We start from the raw sequence: 18,100 nt of genomic DNA on the forward strand, positions 1-18,100 counted from the left end.
GGATCTGCTATTCACTAGCAAGGGAGAACTGGTTGAGGATGTGGTAATCAGCAGTAGCCTTGGCTGTAGTGGCCATGAAGTAGTAGTGTTCAGAATCCTAAATGGAGTGAGGAAGGACAGTAGCAGAGTACAGACTCTGGACTTCAAGCAAGACTTCAGCTTATACAGGGAACTGGTAGGTGGGAGGAATCCCCTGGGAGGCAGCTCTGAAGGCCAAGGGAGCTCAGGAAAGCTGGCGAGCCTTCAGGACAGCATACTCCAGGCAAAAGAACAGTCCATCCCCGTACTCAGGAAAACAAGGCGACATGTCAGCAGATGGCCTTGGCTAAGCAGGGACCTTAGGGCTAAGATGCAATGCAAAAATGTAGCATATGGGTGGTGGATGCAGAGGCAAGCTACAAAGGAGGAATTTACAAACGTTGCCCAGGCATGTAGGGATGGTGTCAGGAAAGTCAATGTTCATGTGGGCTTGAGACTTGCAAGGAAAACTGAGGGTGCTAGGAAGAGCCTTTACCACTACCTTGGTAGTAGAGGGCTGAATAAAGGCCCATTTCTGAATGCAGTGGGTGATTTAGTGACAGGAGACACAGATAAGACTGAGATACTCAATGCCTCCTTTACCTCAGTCTTCACCAACAAGGTCTCCCAGGCCTCCATGCTTTTTGAAAGGGTTCAGAGAGCTACCAGACAGGGATGAAGATTGAGTCAAGTTTTCTTCAGTGAACTTGATCCATACAAATCCATGGGACCCAACAGGCTGCATCAATGGATGGTGACAGAAATGGACTTGCAGGGCTGCTCTTGCAAATGTGGTGGAGATCAGAGGAGATCCCTGACAACTGGAAGAAAGCAAATATTGCACCCCACCTTCAAAAAAGGCCAAAACAATGATCTGGTCTTGTCAGCGACACTGTAGCCCCTGGGAGAATCTTGGAGCGAGTCCTCTTGGAGCATGTTTTTGGCCACATGGAGGAGCCTGGGAGGGGAACAGACAGCATGGACCGACCATCCTGTTTGCTTTCTGTGATGCAATGATGGGATCTGTGGTTGTATGGATGACAGCTGTGGATGACAACTGCCTTGACTTTAAGAAGGTTTTTTACACCTCCTCCCACCAACTTCATACCCAGGGCAGGATGTTACTGTTTGGAGGGCTGGACAACCAGGTGGGTAAAAAACAGGTTGGAGGTTTGGGCTCAGAGGGTGGTGGTTCATGAGCTGTGCTCTGCCTGGAGGCAGGTGACAAGCAGAGCACCACAGGGACCAGCCCGGGGACCTCTCCTGCTTAACATCTTCAGCAATGACCCAGGGCAGGCACCGAGGGCACGCTCGTCAAGGTTACAAATGACACCAGCCTGGTGAGGGGGAAGCAGCTGGCATGCTCGAGGGCAGGACTGCACCCCCAGGGACTTGGGCAGGAGGGAGGAATGGGCCAACAGGGACCGCACAAAACTGAGCAAGGACAAATGCCAAGTCCTGCTCCAGGAAGCAGAGCACCCCTGCAACAGCACAGGCAGGGACTGCCAGGCTGGAGAAGCAGCTCCAGGGAAAATGTCCTGGGGGCCTGGGTGGGCAGCGAGCGGGACATGAGCCACAGTGCACCCTGGCAGCAAGGAGAGCCCAGCAGCACGCTGGCCTGCACGAACAGGGCACAGCCAGGAGGTCGAGGGCAGGCGTTATCCTCCCCTCTACTCAGCCCTTGCTAAACCACATCTAGACACCCCATCTAGTTTTGGGTCCCCGGTACAGGAAAGACCTTGACAGACTGTGGCGAGTTCAGGGGCGGCCACTGCACCCGTCAGGGGCTGGAGTACCTGCCCTGTGAGGAGCTGCTGAGGGACCGGAGCTTGCTCAGCCTTCAGGGGAGAAGGCTGCAGACCTAAGAGCAAGCTGCCAGCACCGATGGCGAGCTTCTCGAGGAAACGGAGCCGGGCTCTTCGCAGTGGTGCACAACAAGAGAAGAAGAGACTACAGGCGTTGGTGGAAATGAGAACTTCAAGCTGGACACCGGGGAAAGCTTCTTCCCGTGAGGACCATCCAGTAGTGGAGCAGGTTGCCGAGAGAGGCTGTGCAGCCTCCCTCCTTGGAGCTTTTCAGGATGCTACTGGACGAGGCTGTGAGCAGCCTGGTCTGACCCCACAGCTGCCCCTGTTTCGAGAAGGAGGTTGGACCAGTGACCTCCCAAGGTCTCTCCAATCTGAATTACTCTATGACTCAGTGATCCAGCTGTTGCACCCTTTCCCCAGCACAGGCTATTGGACACTAGTAAAACAGCTTACCCTGCTATACAGAACTTTGCTCTGCTGTACTATAGCTGCTCTTTGGCTCCCTGTTCAGCACTCAGTGTAGCCCTGTGCTATATGGCCCTTTGTCTTGAACATTGTAGGATCCCTATCTCAGGACTCACAACCGTTGCACACTCAGCAGCAGCCCCAGATTTGCTGCAGCAAATCCAGCCAGTCCCAGCAATAGATTTTCCCCCTCCTCTTCTCCTAGTCGCACACAGGCTAGTTCACAATTCTTCCTCTGAACCCATGCACTCCTTTCCTGTGCCCATGGGGCTGGGCAAATGCAAGGCATTCAGGAGGGTTCCAGCAACACAGTCCTCAAATCCCTGTTAATCTTATAGGCAGAGGGCTGCAGGACTAGTTGGGGTTTCCTCAGATATCTGTGTCCCTACAAGAGGGCAGGAGCCTTGCACCAAGCCAAAGTCATACAGCACCCTAGCATCTCTCCACATGCATATACCACCATGTGACTCTGCAGCTGCCCCCACCTCTGTCCATAACTCACAGCGGGGGTCACAGCATGCTGAGGTCCAGTGAGGACCAACAGGTACAGATTCGCGGGAGGTCTTTCCAACGGAATCTACATCTCCCAGACATGCAAATATGCAGTGACACTCCCAGACACTGCAAACAGCAGTGATTCAGTATATTAAACCTACAAAGCCTCCACTCACCTGTGTCACATAGCAGAATGTACACATATTCATGTGCTCATTCTCTGTTCCCCAAACCTTGCTTGCTGACTGCTTCTCTCCTGCGGCACTGCCTTGGCTTCACTGACCCCCTGCACTAAGCCTAGGCCCACCTCTAGCACCTCTTGAACTTCTGCCTTGGGTGTTTTCACAGTTCCAGCATGTCCAGGGTCCATTTTTCCTAAAACTCTTTCCGCTCCTGAGTCCTAGCAAGGGTAAAGCCTCCTCGAGCTAGCACAGGCTGAGAGTTCCCAGGTGATACATAGCCAAAGAGAGAAGATAATCACTGGGTAAGGGAGAAAGAAGCATGAACCAACCCCCTTCCCAAGGGCCATGAGACACCCACTGTATTTGGCTTGGAACAAGATATACTAAGGCAAAAGACAGCAGTGGTCAGCAGGATCCTGTGCCCTTCACTAGTTAATGTTTCAGTGCTAGTTCATACTTGAGTCCTAACAAGATAGGCTGACAATTTTAAGGTTATTTGGAAATAGGTTGTATGCTTGGTTTTTGTTGTTTCCTCCTTACACAAGTCAAGGGAAATAAGAAGAGAATACAAAAGAGAACAAGTGACACACTGTGCAGCAGCACAAACCAAGAGCTAGGCTGCAGAGGAAAACCTGATGGAGGGGAATTAAGATTTTTTTTTTACTAAACAAGTGAAGCAAGAGGAGGGAGAGGCAGGGTGAAGCCAGGGAGAATATGCCACTTCAATATGAGGGGACAGCCTGAACCAGAGGCCAGCATCCTGGTGCTGCTGAAGGAAGCAGACAACCTGGAGATCCAGCTGGAGATCAGGGGCTGGAGATTGATTCCAGGGCCAGAAAACAACAGCATCCTTAGGGGAAAAGCTGCATTTCACTGCAGACTTTGGAGATAAGAAGTTTAGTATAGACAGTTGTTAATCAGTGCTGCAGCCATGGCCCAGAGCAGGATGGGGGAGAGAGGACAAAGGAACTCAAATGTTGGCAGTTGCTGAGTGGGCAGTGAGCCCTTACAGACAACCCCAACAGGATGTTTTGTACATTGGGCAGCCTCTCTGTGTCTACAGAAGTTGTTTGCAACCACCATAAAAAGGCTGAAGATGTTCTCAAGTCTATATGCATGACAAACAGTGAATATTTAGAGACGTGATTAGCCAGATACTGTAAACTCAGACCTAGGAATATCATGACAGTCATGTGAATGCTAGTATGTAAAAGGCAAGCCAGCAAGAGAAATGTACTAACTGAAAACCACACAAAAATGCAAAACGTTAAAATAAAATAGCTACAGTTTGGCACAATCACCATCTGTGTGCCAGGGAGGAGAACTGGGAAAGGCCTAAAGGATGAGAGGCAAGGGGAAAAGGGATAGGACAGTAAATGCAAAAGGAACTGCACAATGTAGTGGTAGCATAAGGCTGGGATATGCTACTGTTGTTTTTGCATTAAAAAATCATAGAATCATAGAATAGTTTGGGTTGGAGGAGACCTTTAATGGTAATCTAGTCCAACCCCTCTGCAATGAGCACGGACGTCTTCAACTAGATCAGGTTGCTGATGTCAAGTCCGGAAAAGAAACTGGATGAAATTGATGGACAAAATATATTATTCTTTCCATATAATGGATGCAAATTAAATGGCATGTGCCCCTTGGCACCCAAGAATGTATTAAGGAACCCAGGGGATGAACCTGATGCTGTGTTTTGAAGACTTTTCTTTCATAGGCATAGAAGAGGCCACTACCATGGAGGGGGTCAGGGAATGCATCTGGGGCATTTCCTGCTGAAATCACTAACTGATCACTGTAATTACATGAAAATGTAGCTGTTTGCATTCAACTCCCAACTGGATTTGAATCTGGAAAGGGATGTCAAAGTCAAGAAGAAGGGCTTCTATAAGTGCGTAGGTGACAAAAGACAAAAGGAAGGCTATGGAAAATGTAGGCCCACAGCTGAAGGAGACGGGAGACCTGATGACACAGGACATGTAAAAGACTGGGGTACTTAATGCCTTCTTTCCCTCACTCTTTACTAGTTAGACTGGTCTTCAGGAATCCCAGGTCCCAGAGACCAGGCTGAAGGCTGGAGCAAGGAAGATGTACCCTTGGTTGAAGAGGATCAGGTCAGTGAATTCTTAAGCAAACTGGACATAGATAATTCCATGGGCCTTGATGGGATGCACCCATGGTGCTAAGGGAGCTTGCGAGGCCACTCAATAATCTTTGCCCAATCATAGTGTTTGGGAGATATGCCTGAAGACTGCAGGAAAGTAAATGTCACTCCTATCTTCAAGAAGGCTAAGCAGGAGGACCCAGGTTACTACAGACCAGTCAGCCTCACCTCAATCCTTGGGAAGGTGACTGAGCAGCTAATCCTGGAAACCATTTCTATGCACATGAAGGACAAGAAAATCATCAGGAGTAGTCAGCATGACTTCACTCAAGGGGAATTCATGCTTGACCAACTTGATAAATGACTAGCCTGGTAGATGAAGGAAAAGCAGTGGATATTGTCTAGCTGGACTTCAGTAAGGCCTTTGACACTGTCTCCCATAAGATCCTCACAGACAAGCTGTTGATGCATGGGCTGCATGAGCAGACAGTGAGGTGGACTGAAAACTGGCTGAATGGCTCAGCCCAGAGAGTGGTGATCAGTGGCACAAGGTCTACTTGGAGGCCAGAAGCTAGCAGTGTACCCCAGGGGTCAATACTGGGTCCATTCCTGCTGAACATCTTCATTAATGATCTGGATGATGGGGCAGAGTGTACCCTCAGCACGTTTGCTGATGGCACAAAATTGGATGGAGTGGCTGACACGTCAGAGGATTGTGCTGCCATCCAGAGGGGCCTTGGCAGGCTGGCAAAACGGACTGACAGGAACCTCACAAAGTTCAACATGGGGAGGTGCAAAGTCCTGCACCTGGGGAAGAACAACCCTGTGCAGGAACATATGCTGGGGGCCACCCAGTTGGAAAACAGCTTGGCAAAAAAGCACCTGGGGGTCCTGGTGGACACCAAGCTGAAGATGAAACAGCAATGTGCCCTTGCTGCAAAGGCGGTGAATGGTATCCTGGGCTGCATCAGGACGAGTGTTGCCAGCAGCTCGAAGGAGGTGATCCTGCCCCTCTACTCAGCACTGGTGAGACCACAGCTGGAGTGCTGGGTCCAGTGCTGGGCTCTCCAGCACAGGAGAGAGATGGACATACTGGAGAGAGTCCAGTGAAGGGCCGCAAAGATGATGAAGGGACTGGAGCATCTCTTCTATGAGCTGGGACTGTTCAGCCTGGGGAAGAGAAGGTTCGGGGGGATATAATCCATACATGAAAGAGGACACCAAGAGGATGGCACCAGGCTATTCCTAGTGGTGCCCAGTGCCAGGACCAGAGGCAATGGGCACAAACTGAAATAGAGGAGGTTTCCTCTGAACATCAGGAAACGCTTTTTCACTGTGAGGGTGACCAAGCTCTGGCACACGTTGCCCAGGGAGGTGGTGGAGTCTCCATGCTTGGAGGTACTGAAAAGCTATCTGGACATGGACCTGGGCAACTGACTCTGGATGGCCCTGCTTGAGCAGAGGGATGTTGTATTAGATTGTATCAAGAGGTCCCTTCCAAACTCAACCATTCTGTGATCTCCAGCCAAAGGCCCTCCTGAACCTCCCAGTTCCCCATTCAGCTCCAGCCCTTGAGAGAGCTGGTCTACTCCACCAGCCCTGCACAACAGCTCTGCCAGCATTGTGCAGCAGCATCTGCTACCTGCCCCTTCTTCCCTGCAAGTTTGGTGAGAAGACTCCGCTTGTGCACCCTGCAGCTACTGCAGCTGGGCAGAAGAGCACCTCATGGGAGAGCTGTGGCCAAAGTAGAGCAGAAGCAGATGACAAAGAAGAGCAGCAAGATGGCTCAAGGTTAGGCAGAAAGAAACCAGAGCACCAGTCTTAGGGAGCTATGACTGCTGTGAGGTAAGGAGGGCAGGTGCTGGTCAAGTGTGCCTCTTCCCACCGCATGAAGAATTGGGAGGACAAAGATGGGCGTTGAGGCCTTGTTATTTCATGCCCTCCTCCTAGTCCCCCAGCAAGCCAGGATGGACGAGAGGAGCCAAGGCACCACAAAGCTCTTACGTGTCCCAGAGTTGGGGATGGACGGAGAAGCACAGCCCCACACTGGGGTCCTCAGCTGCATCACCTGTAGGAGTCGAGGCTTCTCCTTCCCCCAGACCCACCTAGAGAGCAAACACCAGAGCCCCTCAAACACAGCCATCCCCTGCCCTCCCAGCCTTACTGCTGACCCATGTACCCCCCCCGCCCCACCCCAGTCCACAGCACTGGAAAGGGATGGAGAGCTTCTCAGCAGCTCAGGCCTCCATTCTCTGGCTGTCCTCCCCACCTCCAGCGAGCGCAGTCAGCAGGCAGGGAGCTCATCTGGAGCCCTGCCCTGGCTGGATCTCTGCTACGCACATGTTACGCTGTGGCTTTGGCAAACATCTGGCTCTGGGCTCCCGCCCCTCAGAGTGACGGCTCTTGGTGGGAGAGGAGGGGAGGCTGGCGCCAGTGTGGTCAACGATCCCACGCACGGCTCCCTTTGCCTGACTGTGTGCCAGGCATCCTGCCCTCCCCAGCCCTGGCACAGCTGCTGACCAGCTAAAAGCAGCCAGGGAGCGGCCACGGCTGCTATTTCAGGAGCAGTCTCTGGCTCCCGGGCTGCATCTCAGCCTCCAGCATGCTCAGGCCTCAGGGGAGTAAGCGGGGGTCAGGGTTCAGCCCCAGCGATTGTCCAGCACACGTGGCCGAGGCGAGGGTCAGACCCTGAGGGTGCAGGGAGCGCCATCTCCGGGGGGAGCCCTCTGCACAGCTGCAGGCACTGCCTGCTTGCACCGCCAGCTCCCCGCAGCCCAGCAGCTACAGGGCACTGGCAAGGGCTCTGACTGGCAGCCCCACAGCCACATCTTAGGCACGGACAGGCGCAGGACTGGCACAGCCGTACACACCAAGGTACGGAGAAGAGGAGCAGCCTATGGCCTCCAGCACTGCTCTGGGATGGGGTACAGCCCTCAGTTTTGAGGAGGGGAAGCAGTTTAATCATAGACATTGGCAGGGATGTAGGACCGTGGCTGGCGAGGCTGGGCAACAGCCTGCAGGAGCCTGGGGTGAACACTGCCTTTTCTGCACAGAAAGAGAAGGAGCACAGCTCACACATGGGCACCCAGGTGTCCTCTCTGGGGGAGCAGCAGGGAGGTGAAACAGGAGCTGCAGCAGGAAGCTACAGGGCACTGGGCTTCCCCAGCAGAGCATGCAGGAGTTCGGGAGCTGAGCAGGGCAGGGAAGCTGGGCCTCTGCAGAGGAAGAGTGGTGAAGGTGGGGGGCTCGAGTGGGGCAGCAACAGTGCAGGGTGGAAAGTGACAGGGTCTGGCCATGGCCTCCTGGGGGGGCACTGATGCCCAGAAGGACTCCAGGGTGTTGGGCTGGGTTTTGGCTGTGCAGAGGTCGGGCAGAGAGTGCTCACAGAGCAGGTCTACACAGCGAGGTGGGACACAGCTGGGCAAGACATGCAGGTGAGGCTGGGGCTCAGGGCAGCACGAGATGGAGCAGGGATGGGGAGCAGGAAGAGGCTGGGGTGTCCCACGGGCCATGCAGGTGAGAGAGAGCACTGCCACCGAGAGCTGCCCTGGGGTCAAAACAGCAAAGGTCCCTGGGGGAGCAGGCAACAGCAGCTGGCAGCAACCAAAGGGTGTGGAGAGAACAAGAGGGAGCAGAGTGGGGCGGGGGGGATGCTGGCGGGCTGGGGCTCTGGGAGGGGAGGCACAGGGACAGGCACGTTGGAGGGCAGCGTGCACAGGTGTGGGGCTGTGGACAGACGTGGAGGAGGCAGGGTCTGAGCAAGGACTGTGGGAGGAAGAGGGGTTATAAGGGGCCCGGGGCTGAAGCAGAGGTGAGGGAAAAGGGGCAGCTGTGAGGGGGCTGGGGATCGGCGTAGAAGAAGGAGGGAGCTGTGCGAGGGGGCTGGGGGGAGGAGCGGAGCATGGGGGGAGAGGAGCGCGAGGGGCTGGGGCCTCTCGGCTGCAGTGGAAAAGCTGCTGCAGCTCCAGGGGAAATGCTACTTGAATTAATCATGGCGCTGGCTGCTGTGCCAAGCCCAGGAGGAGGCTGCTGGCAGCGCAAGGAAATAACTTTCACAGGAATTTGGAACAAATGCAGCTCTTCTGGCGGTAACAACAGCACTCACCTCCCCCACAACCTCCCCATGTACCAGCATCTCCCCCATGTCCCCACTCCTTGTGTACCCCCAGACCCTCCCACATTACAGCCTGCTCTCCCAGAAGCATGATGTGCTCCCTCGCCTCACTCTGCTCCCCAGCAAGCTCACAGGCGTCTCCCCATCTTGCCTCAGGAAGCTTGCATTCTTGTTTCTGAGGAGGGGGAGGCCTGCTTTATGTCGTGCAAAGGTCTGAAAATAGGTTAGTGCTAAATCCCTTGTCCCAAGAAAACGAATGCATGTAGTAATGTCCTCCCCACCTCCCGCCACTCTCTTTGGCAGCAAAGTCGGTGAGCATTAGTCCTCTTGCTGTTCCAGTCCCTGTGCACGGCTGCTCCCCGTGTCCTCTCACAGCTGCCCCCTTCAGTAGCATAACCAATGCATCAGGATTAGCCGTCAAGATTCTCTTTCAGTAATACAGTGTATGTGGCCTGGTCTAGCCTACAGCACTTCATGCAGGTCTTCCTATCTTGGGCACAAGCCAAGAAGCTGTCCCGGTGCTGTGCATGCAGGATAGCCAGTCCCACAGAATCACAAATCAGTACTCAAACTTCAAAACTCATCAGGCTTGTCCTCAAAACTGCAAGATACAACTACATGTTAGGTGTGTTGCTGGTCAGCTTTGATTTCTGATGGTCTTGTTCCCCAACAATTGTGTGTATGGGTGCAAAGGAAATACGTAAACCCTGGTTGCAAAATAATTAATATTGGATCTATGCAAGAATCAATAACCCACCATCTCATCTCATTCACATTTCTGTCAAATCAGCCTGTGCTCACAACATGGGGTTTACACAACTCTCTGTGCTTTATGCTGGCTGCCAGAGGACAGACAATACTTGATTTAGCATGAAAAGTTAGAAAGGCCCAGAAAGACAGTATTTGACCATGCATGCAGCTTGCTGGTACGAAGTCAAATGTTTAAAACAAATTTAAGCCAGCAGGGTGAATTTATACCAGAACAGTGCTTCACATCACATAACCATAGCATTCAAATGTAGTCCGATGAGCCCTAAAGCTTCTGTATTATCAACTCATGGCCACAGAGAGAAACAGGCAACCAGTCAGTGACTATCCCTTGCTCTATTTTCTGCTGGTGTCGTGTTCACTGATTCCCTGGGCTGCTTCTCCACTGGTGTTTCTCTCTCATGTCAGACTGTGAGTTTGCTATTTCCTTTGCTTAGTGCTCATGCGGAGTCTGCTACTGTGGGACCTGGCCCATGATAAACACAAGTAATAAATAAAGAAGATGTTATGAGATCCTTTTTCTTTCTTGGGAGCTCAGGCCAGCAACCTGCTCTGCTCATCTCTGTTCGTACACTGAACACAAAGACCGACCTGGCAGAAGATGGGGTGTACAAGGGAGCAGGAGACCTGCAGCCATTCTTCAAGTCTCCTCTGGTCACTCACATGGACTCCCCAGTTCCCCATCGTTCTGTCCTGCCCACGGAGAGCAGACATCACCATCTGAAAATAGACCTGGTCCTCCCAGGTTTTTTGCTTAGAAACATGGCAGTCCAACGGAGGATCGAACCCACTCAGTTCTGTGCTGACCTTGGAGGCTGTCCTGTGTCCTGCACATCACGTTGGCAGGGCCTGCCTGTGCCCTAAGCTCTTGTGACCATTATGCACATCTGGACCAAATCCAGACCTTGACAGAGACCCCTTAACCTCCCAAGGCAGGATGAGCCCTGATGCTCAATAGGGCAATAGGGATGCTGTGGCTGAGGGGTGGCCCACTGGGCAGCCGTGCTCTGAGACCTGGGCTCCCTGCCCCAGCTCTACCCGGCTCCCCGACCTGGCTCACTCCTGCTGCGGCCCAGTGCCGAGCCGGCAGCCTGGCCAGCCTCCTTTCCCATCCTCTCACGTTTCCCGGCTCAGAGGAAGCAGCAGCAGATGTGTGAGCTGTTTGCTTTGTGCCGAGGCCACGCGGGAGTTACCTGCGCTCAGCCCAGACGCGCCGTTTCCAAATGAAACATGAGGGCTGAGCCAAGACCATCGAAATCTGGCCAAACCCTCAGTTGCTGTCGGCTGCCGGGCCAGCACCTTCCCCTGCACAGTGCGGAGCTGGGCTGGCCCTTGCGCTACACTGGCCTCACCATGGCCAGGCAGCCACAAGCTGGACCAGCTTCTCTGTGCCATCTCCATGGTCCCGCATGGCCCCAGCTCCTCCTCAGGTCCTGCTCTCTCTCAGGCCTGTCCCTACACTTGCAGTCAGGAGCCCAGCCACCATCTCCAATTGCATTTCCAGAACGCCTTCCCACACGGCAAGCGGCACTGAGCAGGAAGGCACGGAGAAGGAGAGAGAGGGGGGGCCTCCCTTCGGGGGCTGCCGCAGCCAAGACATCCCTGCACACGCCTGGGGCCTCCATGCTCACCCAGGGACACATGGCTCCTCCACTCCGACCCTGTCCCTGAACCCACCCCCAATCCCTTCCCCATCTCTGTCCCCAGCGCTGGTCCTGTCCCATCCCCACCCACCCGGGACAGTGTGGAGTGTTGCCCTGCACAGACCAAACCCAAATCTTCCCCCACCCAAATCTTCCTCCTCATCTCCCACCCACTTCTTCTGCCCAGACTTCCCCCCCGCAATCCCACCCTGGCCCATCCCATACCCTCCCCCCCCAGATCTGCTGCATCCTAAACTTGCCCCTGCCCCATGTCCCTTCTCTATTCTACACCTGGCCCTTCCTTCCACCCAATTCGTCCCGTCCCCCCGTCCCCCCGTCCCCTGCACTCACCCACCCCAGAAGCCCGTCTCCAGCACTCCCATCCCATATCATCAGTCCTCTGCATTCACATGTCCTGCATGGCCCACACTCACCAGCCCACATGCTCACACCCCACCATGCCCCAGCACTGCACCCATAGAGTGTTTTTTCTTACCAGCTCCACTTCTTCCTCCAGGCCAATCCGGAGGCCCTTTTCCCTGGCCAGGTCGCAGGACCGCTTCCTGCCTTGTCTCATGGGCCCCAGAATTCCTGCTCTCCCCCTTGCCCCCTCCTCCTGGCCCCATGGGCACTGCTCACCACCTGGCCCCAGAGCTCCTCACGGCCCCAGCCAGACATCCCAGTGCCCCACGACTCCAGCAAAGAAGTGCCCCAAACCTCACAGGTGCTTGTCCCAACAGACAGTCTGGACGCTGCCTTGGTTGGCAGTGCCTTGCTGCACTACCGCACCAGTTCCCCACTGTCAGCCCCAAGCCCCACATCTCTCCATCCCGACTCAGATGGGCTCCATCACCTGTCTCCAGCAACCAGGGCTCCAGGGCCGGAGCTGTGACTGAGACAGCAAATGCAGAGAACACAAAATATACAAAGTACAAATGGCATCACTGGCACATCTCAGGGTCTGCAGAACCTGTCAGAGGGGCAGCAGCTTTCCAGGCCGCACCTGTGACCCCTCACTACACGAAGGCTGATGCAGCACAGTCTCTCAGCTCAAATCCCACAGGTGCTGTTTCCAAGGTAATATAACAATACCAGTTGTGCATAATTAATGCCAATGTTCACAACCAGCCTAACACTGATGAACTTAGGCTGATGACTTCACAGGGGAGAAAGCAGTTAACAGCTTGGCTACAAGCAACTTCCTAGAGGTCTTACTCATGTTCCTGAGTACCATTTTGAGTGTCCTGTCCTGCAAGGCAGCTCCACACTTGTGCAAGCAAGGCCTGGCACAGTGGGCCCAATCTTAGCTGAGGTCAACACTGCTTTGCACAAAGGACATCCTGGAGGTGTGCCCATAGTATCAGTGATGCCACCCAGTACTCGCATGCAGAAAGGGTGTAACAGTGCTCTGCCCCATTTCCGACTCACACTGAGCACAGGGGTCTCTGTTCTAGCATTCCTGCTGCAACTGTTGCCCATCTAAGCCTTGACAACTGCACCAAACAGCCATCAGAAGCAGGTCTCCCATCCCAAGCCTCTCATAGCCCTGTCCATGCCCTCCTCAAGCTCAGCTCCTGACAGCTGTACCTACCTGTAAGAAGCAGGTCCCAACAGGGGTGTTCTCCTTCAGGGACACATTGTAGAAATTACTCCTGAACACTGGCTCATTGTCATTGACATCCTGCAGGGCCACATACACTACAGCTGAAGAAGAGAGGGCAGGGGTTCCCCTGTCTGTGGCCAGCACAGTCAGCTGAGGCTGAGGATCCTTCTCATAATCCAGTGGGGCAGCGGTGGTGATGATGCCTGTGGCAGGGTCAATGGCAAACCAGGTGGAGTGGGTGTCATGGCCATGCACGATACTGTACCGCACCTCCCCATTGGGACCCTGGTCCTTGTCACGAGCTGTCACCTGGAGGACAAAGCTGCCTGGGTACACAACCTCAGGGATGCTTTGTTTGTACTCCTGCTGGTCAAAGAGTGGAGGGTTGTCATTGATATCCATCACTTGCAGCACAAAGGCTGATTCTGCTCGGAGTGGGGGTGTTCCTGAGTCAGTAGCTGTCACCCGCAAATCATAGGAGTCTCTTTCTTCCCGATCCAGAAGCTGGTCCACACAGATCAGGTAGATGATGTTGTCCTTGGTAGTGAGGGCAAACTTGCCATCCCCTCCCTCCAGTGTGACATTGACATTGGAGTACTCACCATAGTCTGGGTCAGAAACAGAGATGCGTGCCACATACTGGCCGGGTTGGGCTCCCTCAGAGATCTGCGGGGAGCCATCTTCACTGAGGAAGATGATAGTCATGGTAGGCTGGTTGTCATTGTAGTCACGCACATGAATAGTGACAAAGGCTGTAGTGACCTCAGGATGGACAGCCTTATCCCTCGCCTGCACCACCAGCTCATGCACCTTCCTTACTTCATAGTCCAGACCCTTGTTGAGCTTGATGACTCCAGTCCGGGAGTCAATGGTGAAGTACTGGTCAGGATCACTCTGCCGCCGGTTGATCTCATAAATCACATCCCCATTGTCACCTTCATCTGCGTCAGAGGCAAAGACCTGCAGGATGCTGCTACCAGGTTTCAAATTCTCTGAGATGAGAGTATGATAGCGGCTCTGGTTGAAGCTAGGAGCATTGTCATTGATGTCCTGGATGGACACATCCAGCGTCATCTGAGTACTCCGGGGAGGAGAGCCACCATCATAGGCTTCCAACAGCAGCGAGTATGATGAACGGTTCTCCCGATCCAAGACATTGCTGACCACCAGGTCCAAATACAGGACCCCATTTGGTCCTCGACGTGTTTCCAGGCGGAAGGCCTGCCCCACATTCTCTCCCTTAATCACATAGCCTTGTGTATTGAGTAGGCCACTGTCAGCATCAAAGGCTGGATCCAAGGGAAATCTGCTGCCAATGGGTGTGTGTTCTGGGATCTGGAAGGTGCTGTGTTGTTTGGGAAAGGCTGGAGCATGGTCATTGATGTCATTCACTTGGATGTTCACTTCTACTGTGATGCCCTCTGGGGTAACAGCAATGAAGCTGTAGCGGTCCCGAGTCTCTCGGTCCAGGACACGAGCTGTTTTGATGATACCGGTGTTCTCATCTATCCCCAAGTCAGTGGTAACTCCGCTGCCCTCCTGTGCCGAGATGAAATACATGTAGGCGCTAGTTCCAGGGGGCAGGCCAGCACTGATGTCCCCAATGATGGTGCCAGCTGGCTGCTCCTCATCGATTTGTAGATCCAGGGTGCCCAGGACGGCAGAGCCCTTCCCTGCTCTCAGGCCCCCAAGAATTAGCAGCTCCAGCAGAAACATGGCTGACCCCTTCATCTGCTCCATTGCTAGTGACTTGCAGAGCAGAGGGTGGCTTGATCTCCTTTGCAGTGTGCACTTTAATCCTGCATGGAATGCAGACCAGAGGATGCTGGTTAAGAGGGAGCAGCAAAGGAAGGACAGGAGGAAAAAAAAAACCTAAAGAGGGAAGGCCTGTCACGTACCTGCTGCTCAATTGCTCTGTATCACCTATCCCTCACAAGGAACAAAGGTGAAAATGTGTCAGAGCAGAGGGTGCCCAGAATGAAGACCTGGGGCAGCACCTAATGTCAGCTAAGCGGGTCACACCTGACAGTGCGCTGAGGTTAGCAGCTAGTACCCTATCACATAGTCTATTTCCTACATAGTCAAGCATTCTTCCCAACCACCCGCCCTCCTGGCAACACTGGAGCCAGCTGCCCTAGAGCAGAGTGTTCCTGTGCCTTTAACAGCTGAATGCTTCCTGTGAGGCTGAGAGAGCTGCCTGCAAGATGACAGAGATTTCTGGATGAACAGCAGCCTAGCACCTCTCTACCCTGAAAAAAGCTGGTCTCAAAATGGGAGAGAGCTCAACAAGTGACTGTGTTGAGACCCCCCCAACCCCCACCCCCAGTAGCATGCCTTTCAGGACGACAGGGATATAGGTGCCAAAAACCCCATGAAGTGCAAATCTGGTGTCCCTGGGAGGGAGGAGCAGAACTGGAGCAGGCTTACATCCAGTGAACAATAAATCAGAATGGCTGTATTGCAAAGGATGTACCCACAGCTGGGAATGCCCAGGATAAAATCAGACAGGGCCCATTGTTTGGACTGGCACAGAGATCTGTGGATGCCCCAAGCTGGTACCATGGAGGGTGGTGGCAGTACAGTAGGAACGCAGCAACTCCCTCTGAACTGCCAGCTGCTCTGGCTCCTTCCCGGTCCCACACCCTCCACTGCTCACTCTCCTCCTTTGTCTCCTTCTCACTGCTCCTTGCTCATTCTGGCTCCTTCACTTCATTTCCCCCTGCCGTAGCTTCATTTCACTGCAGCAGTGGGGGAGGGACGAGCAGGGAGGAGCAGCTCCCTGCAGCAACACCACTACTGGACACGCTGGACATGCTCCCAGTGCCCAAGGACTGTCAGCCCCCAGGGGTCTGCCCACCCTCCCTGTGAATAGCCAGAGAAACTCAGCAGTCAAGGAGCTTGTGAAGAACACCAGCCTCAGTGCTGCTTTCAGCCCCCGGTAAACGAGGCTTAGTGGTCTGCAGGGATGGCGGCAGCATGAGCTCACACTTGGACTCTCTTGAAAGCATTTGCTGCTGGTCCCATAACCACACTCAGGAGCCGCTCATGTCAGACGCAGGACGGCAGGAACCTCCCTGTCTTGGGGGATGGAGGTGGCTGACATCGCCTAGTTTGGGGACTAAGAATGTCAGCCCTTGACCTAAAGAACCCTACAGCAGTGTTAACCCTTTCCAGGGGACGCAGGATGATTATTCCTGGGTCCTCTTTCCCACCTCGGGTCAGCTGTTTAGATTGGTTTTCCCTGTGGAAATCCTGGGTTAGTGACAGAAAGAAAAATATTAAGAAGTGTTTTGTACATATAAAGGAGTGTCTGTTTACTTCAGTGAGCATCCAGTGCCTGAGGTCTATGGCAAGTAAATCCCCACACTATTCTTGCACTTAGCAAGTATGAATCCTCCTGATCTCTCAGGAGCAGAAGTCAATAGAAGATACTTCCATCCCTGTGGGCTGCTAGCTGGGAATCTGCACTAACTCAGTGGTCCGAGACAGCTGGCGCTCTCTCTCTCTCTGTAGCAGCTAGTTAAATTTCCCCAGATGGAGGGGTAACTGCATACATCCAGAACATGCAGTGCTGGGGGAATGGGGTCCAAGTTCGCTTCTGTGGTGAAACTGCACCGTCCTAACTGTGACCCAGCTGTTCAGGTCATGGGAGGGTACAGGGCAGAGGGTTTAAAGCGTTGGTAGGAGGTTAGATGAAAAATAAATAAAAAGGAGAGTAGAAAAGAGGACAAGGCTCCCTGGGGCAATCTCAGTGGCTGAGGCCAGGATGAAGCTGAAAGGGCTTGGGTAGTGCTGGAACAGATCAGGGCACAGATATGGGGAAAAACCACCTGGTTTGATTAGTGATGTGGCTCCTGAGAAGCAGAAGGGAGTGCAGCAGGGCTTTCTGGGCTGCTGGTGGGGAGGAGAGAAACTTGAAAAGCAAATCTGGGGAGCGTGAAGAGCAGCTGAGAGCACTGGAGCAAACATAGAACAGAAATTAGGGTCCTTGGGGTGCGGAAGTGGTGATGAAAGTCTTTGTAAACTTTCCATCCTCCCTGGATAGAAGTGGGTAGTTTCAGAGCCTAGCTACCTCTTCAACAGGAGATGCAACTGCCAGGTTGCCAGATTGCACCAGTCCAGGATCGGCAGAAGGGCATCCACAGTACTAGCAGCCCTCTGTTCCTATGAAGTTTGCAGGCTTGGGTCATAGAGGAAGACAGCAGTGACCTCAGTGGATGCAGAGTCACCAAATCTGAACAGCTGCTTCCAATTAGCAGATAGCTCAGTGCTAGGGGCTGGCTTGACTGGTCCAGGCCCAGCCTGTGTAATGTGAGCCAGACTGCCCTGCTCCCTCTCTGTCCCTCCCACCATCAGGCACCAAGTTCCCTAGTGAAAAATGGCAGCAGAAGCCTCTGAAGAAAACTGCTAGCATGAGAATATGTCCAGAGAGGCGTCTGGGGCCCAAAGCCGTTGTAAGGAGGTTGACAGGAATGGCAGCTAAAATGGAGTGAGCTGCAAATATACATAAGCATCTCCAAGCCTAGGGCTGATAGGTCAGGGCACCAGGAAAGCCCAGCCTACACTTAGCAGATAAGTCACATTTAGAAAAAAAAGATACGGAATTACAGAGGGACCACTGCATGCATCCCTGCCTGCCTGCCAGTGGCACCTCGCATCTCATGTCAGCCATGAGGAAGGGGAAGCAGGCCCACAGCGGCCCCAGCAGAGACGCTGGAAAGACGGCACCCACTGTGCATGCCACAAACAGATGTCAGAGTGCTTGCTGTGCAAAAGCTCCATCAAAGCTGCAGATGCTGCTGATGCCATACCCAAAGTCTCACATGAGAGGCCATGACTCATGTAATGATGTTTTTGAGACTTCAGTCCAGATGAGGAAGGATTCAGAAGCCTGTTT

The 18,100-nt window shown here is 53.6% G+C and overlaps 1 protein-coding gene across 1 annotated transcript in view; it reads right to left on the reverse strand.

Annotated features, from left to right (window-relative positions):
- DCHS1 (dachsous cadherin-related 1) overlaps positions 1–18,100 on the reverse strand; it is a 54,269-nt gene that overhangs the window by 34,899 nt on the left and 1,270 nt on the right. The window contains exon 2 of the mRNA XM_075050399.1: positions 13,192–15,002. Within this exon, the coding sequence (XP_074906500.1) occupies positions 13,192–14,943 (1,752 nt within the window). The 5' untranslated portion in view covers positions 14,944–15,002. The remainder of the gene's footprint in view (positions 1–13,191; positions 15,003–18,100) is intronic.

Source organism: Buteo buteo, chromosome 18 (assembly GCF_964188355.1).
Source record: "Buteo buteo chromosome 18, bButBut1.hap1.1, whole genome shotgun sequence".
NCBI classification, from domain to species: domain Eukaryota; kingdom Metazoa; phylum Chordata; class Aves; order Accipitriformes; family Accipitridae; genus Buteo; species Buteo buteo.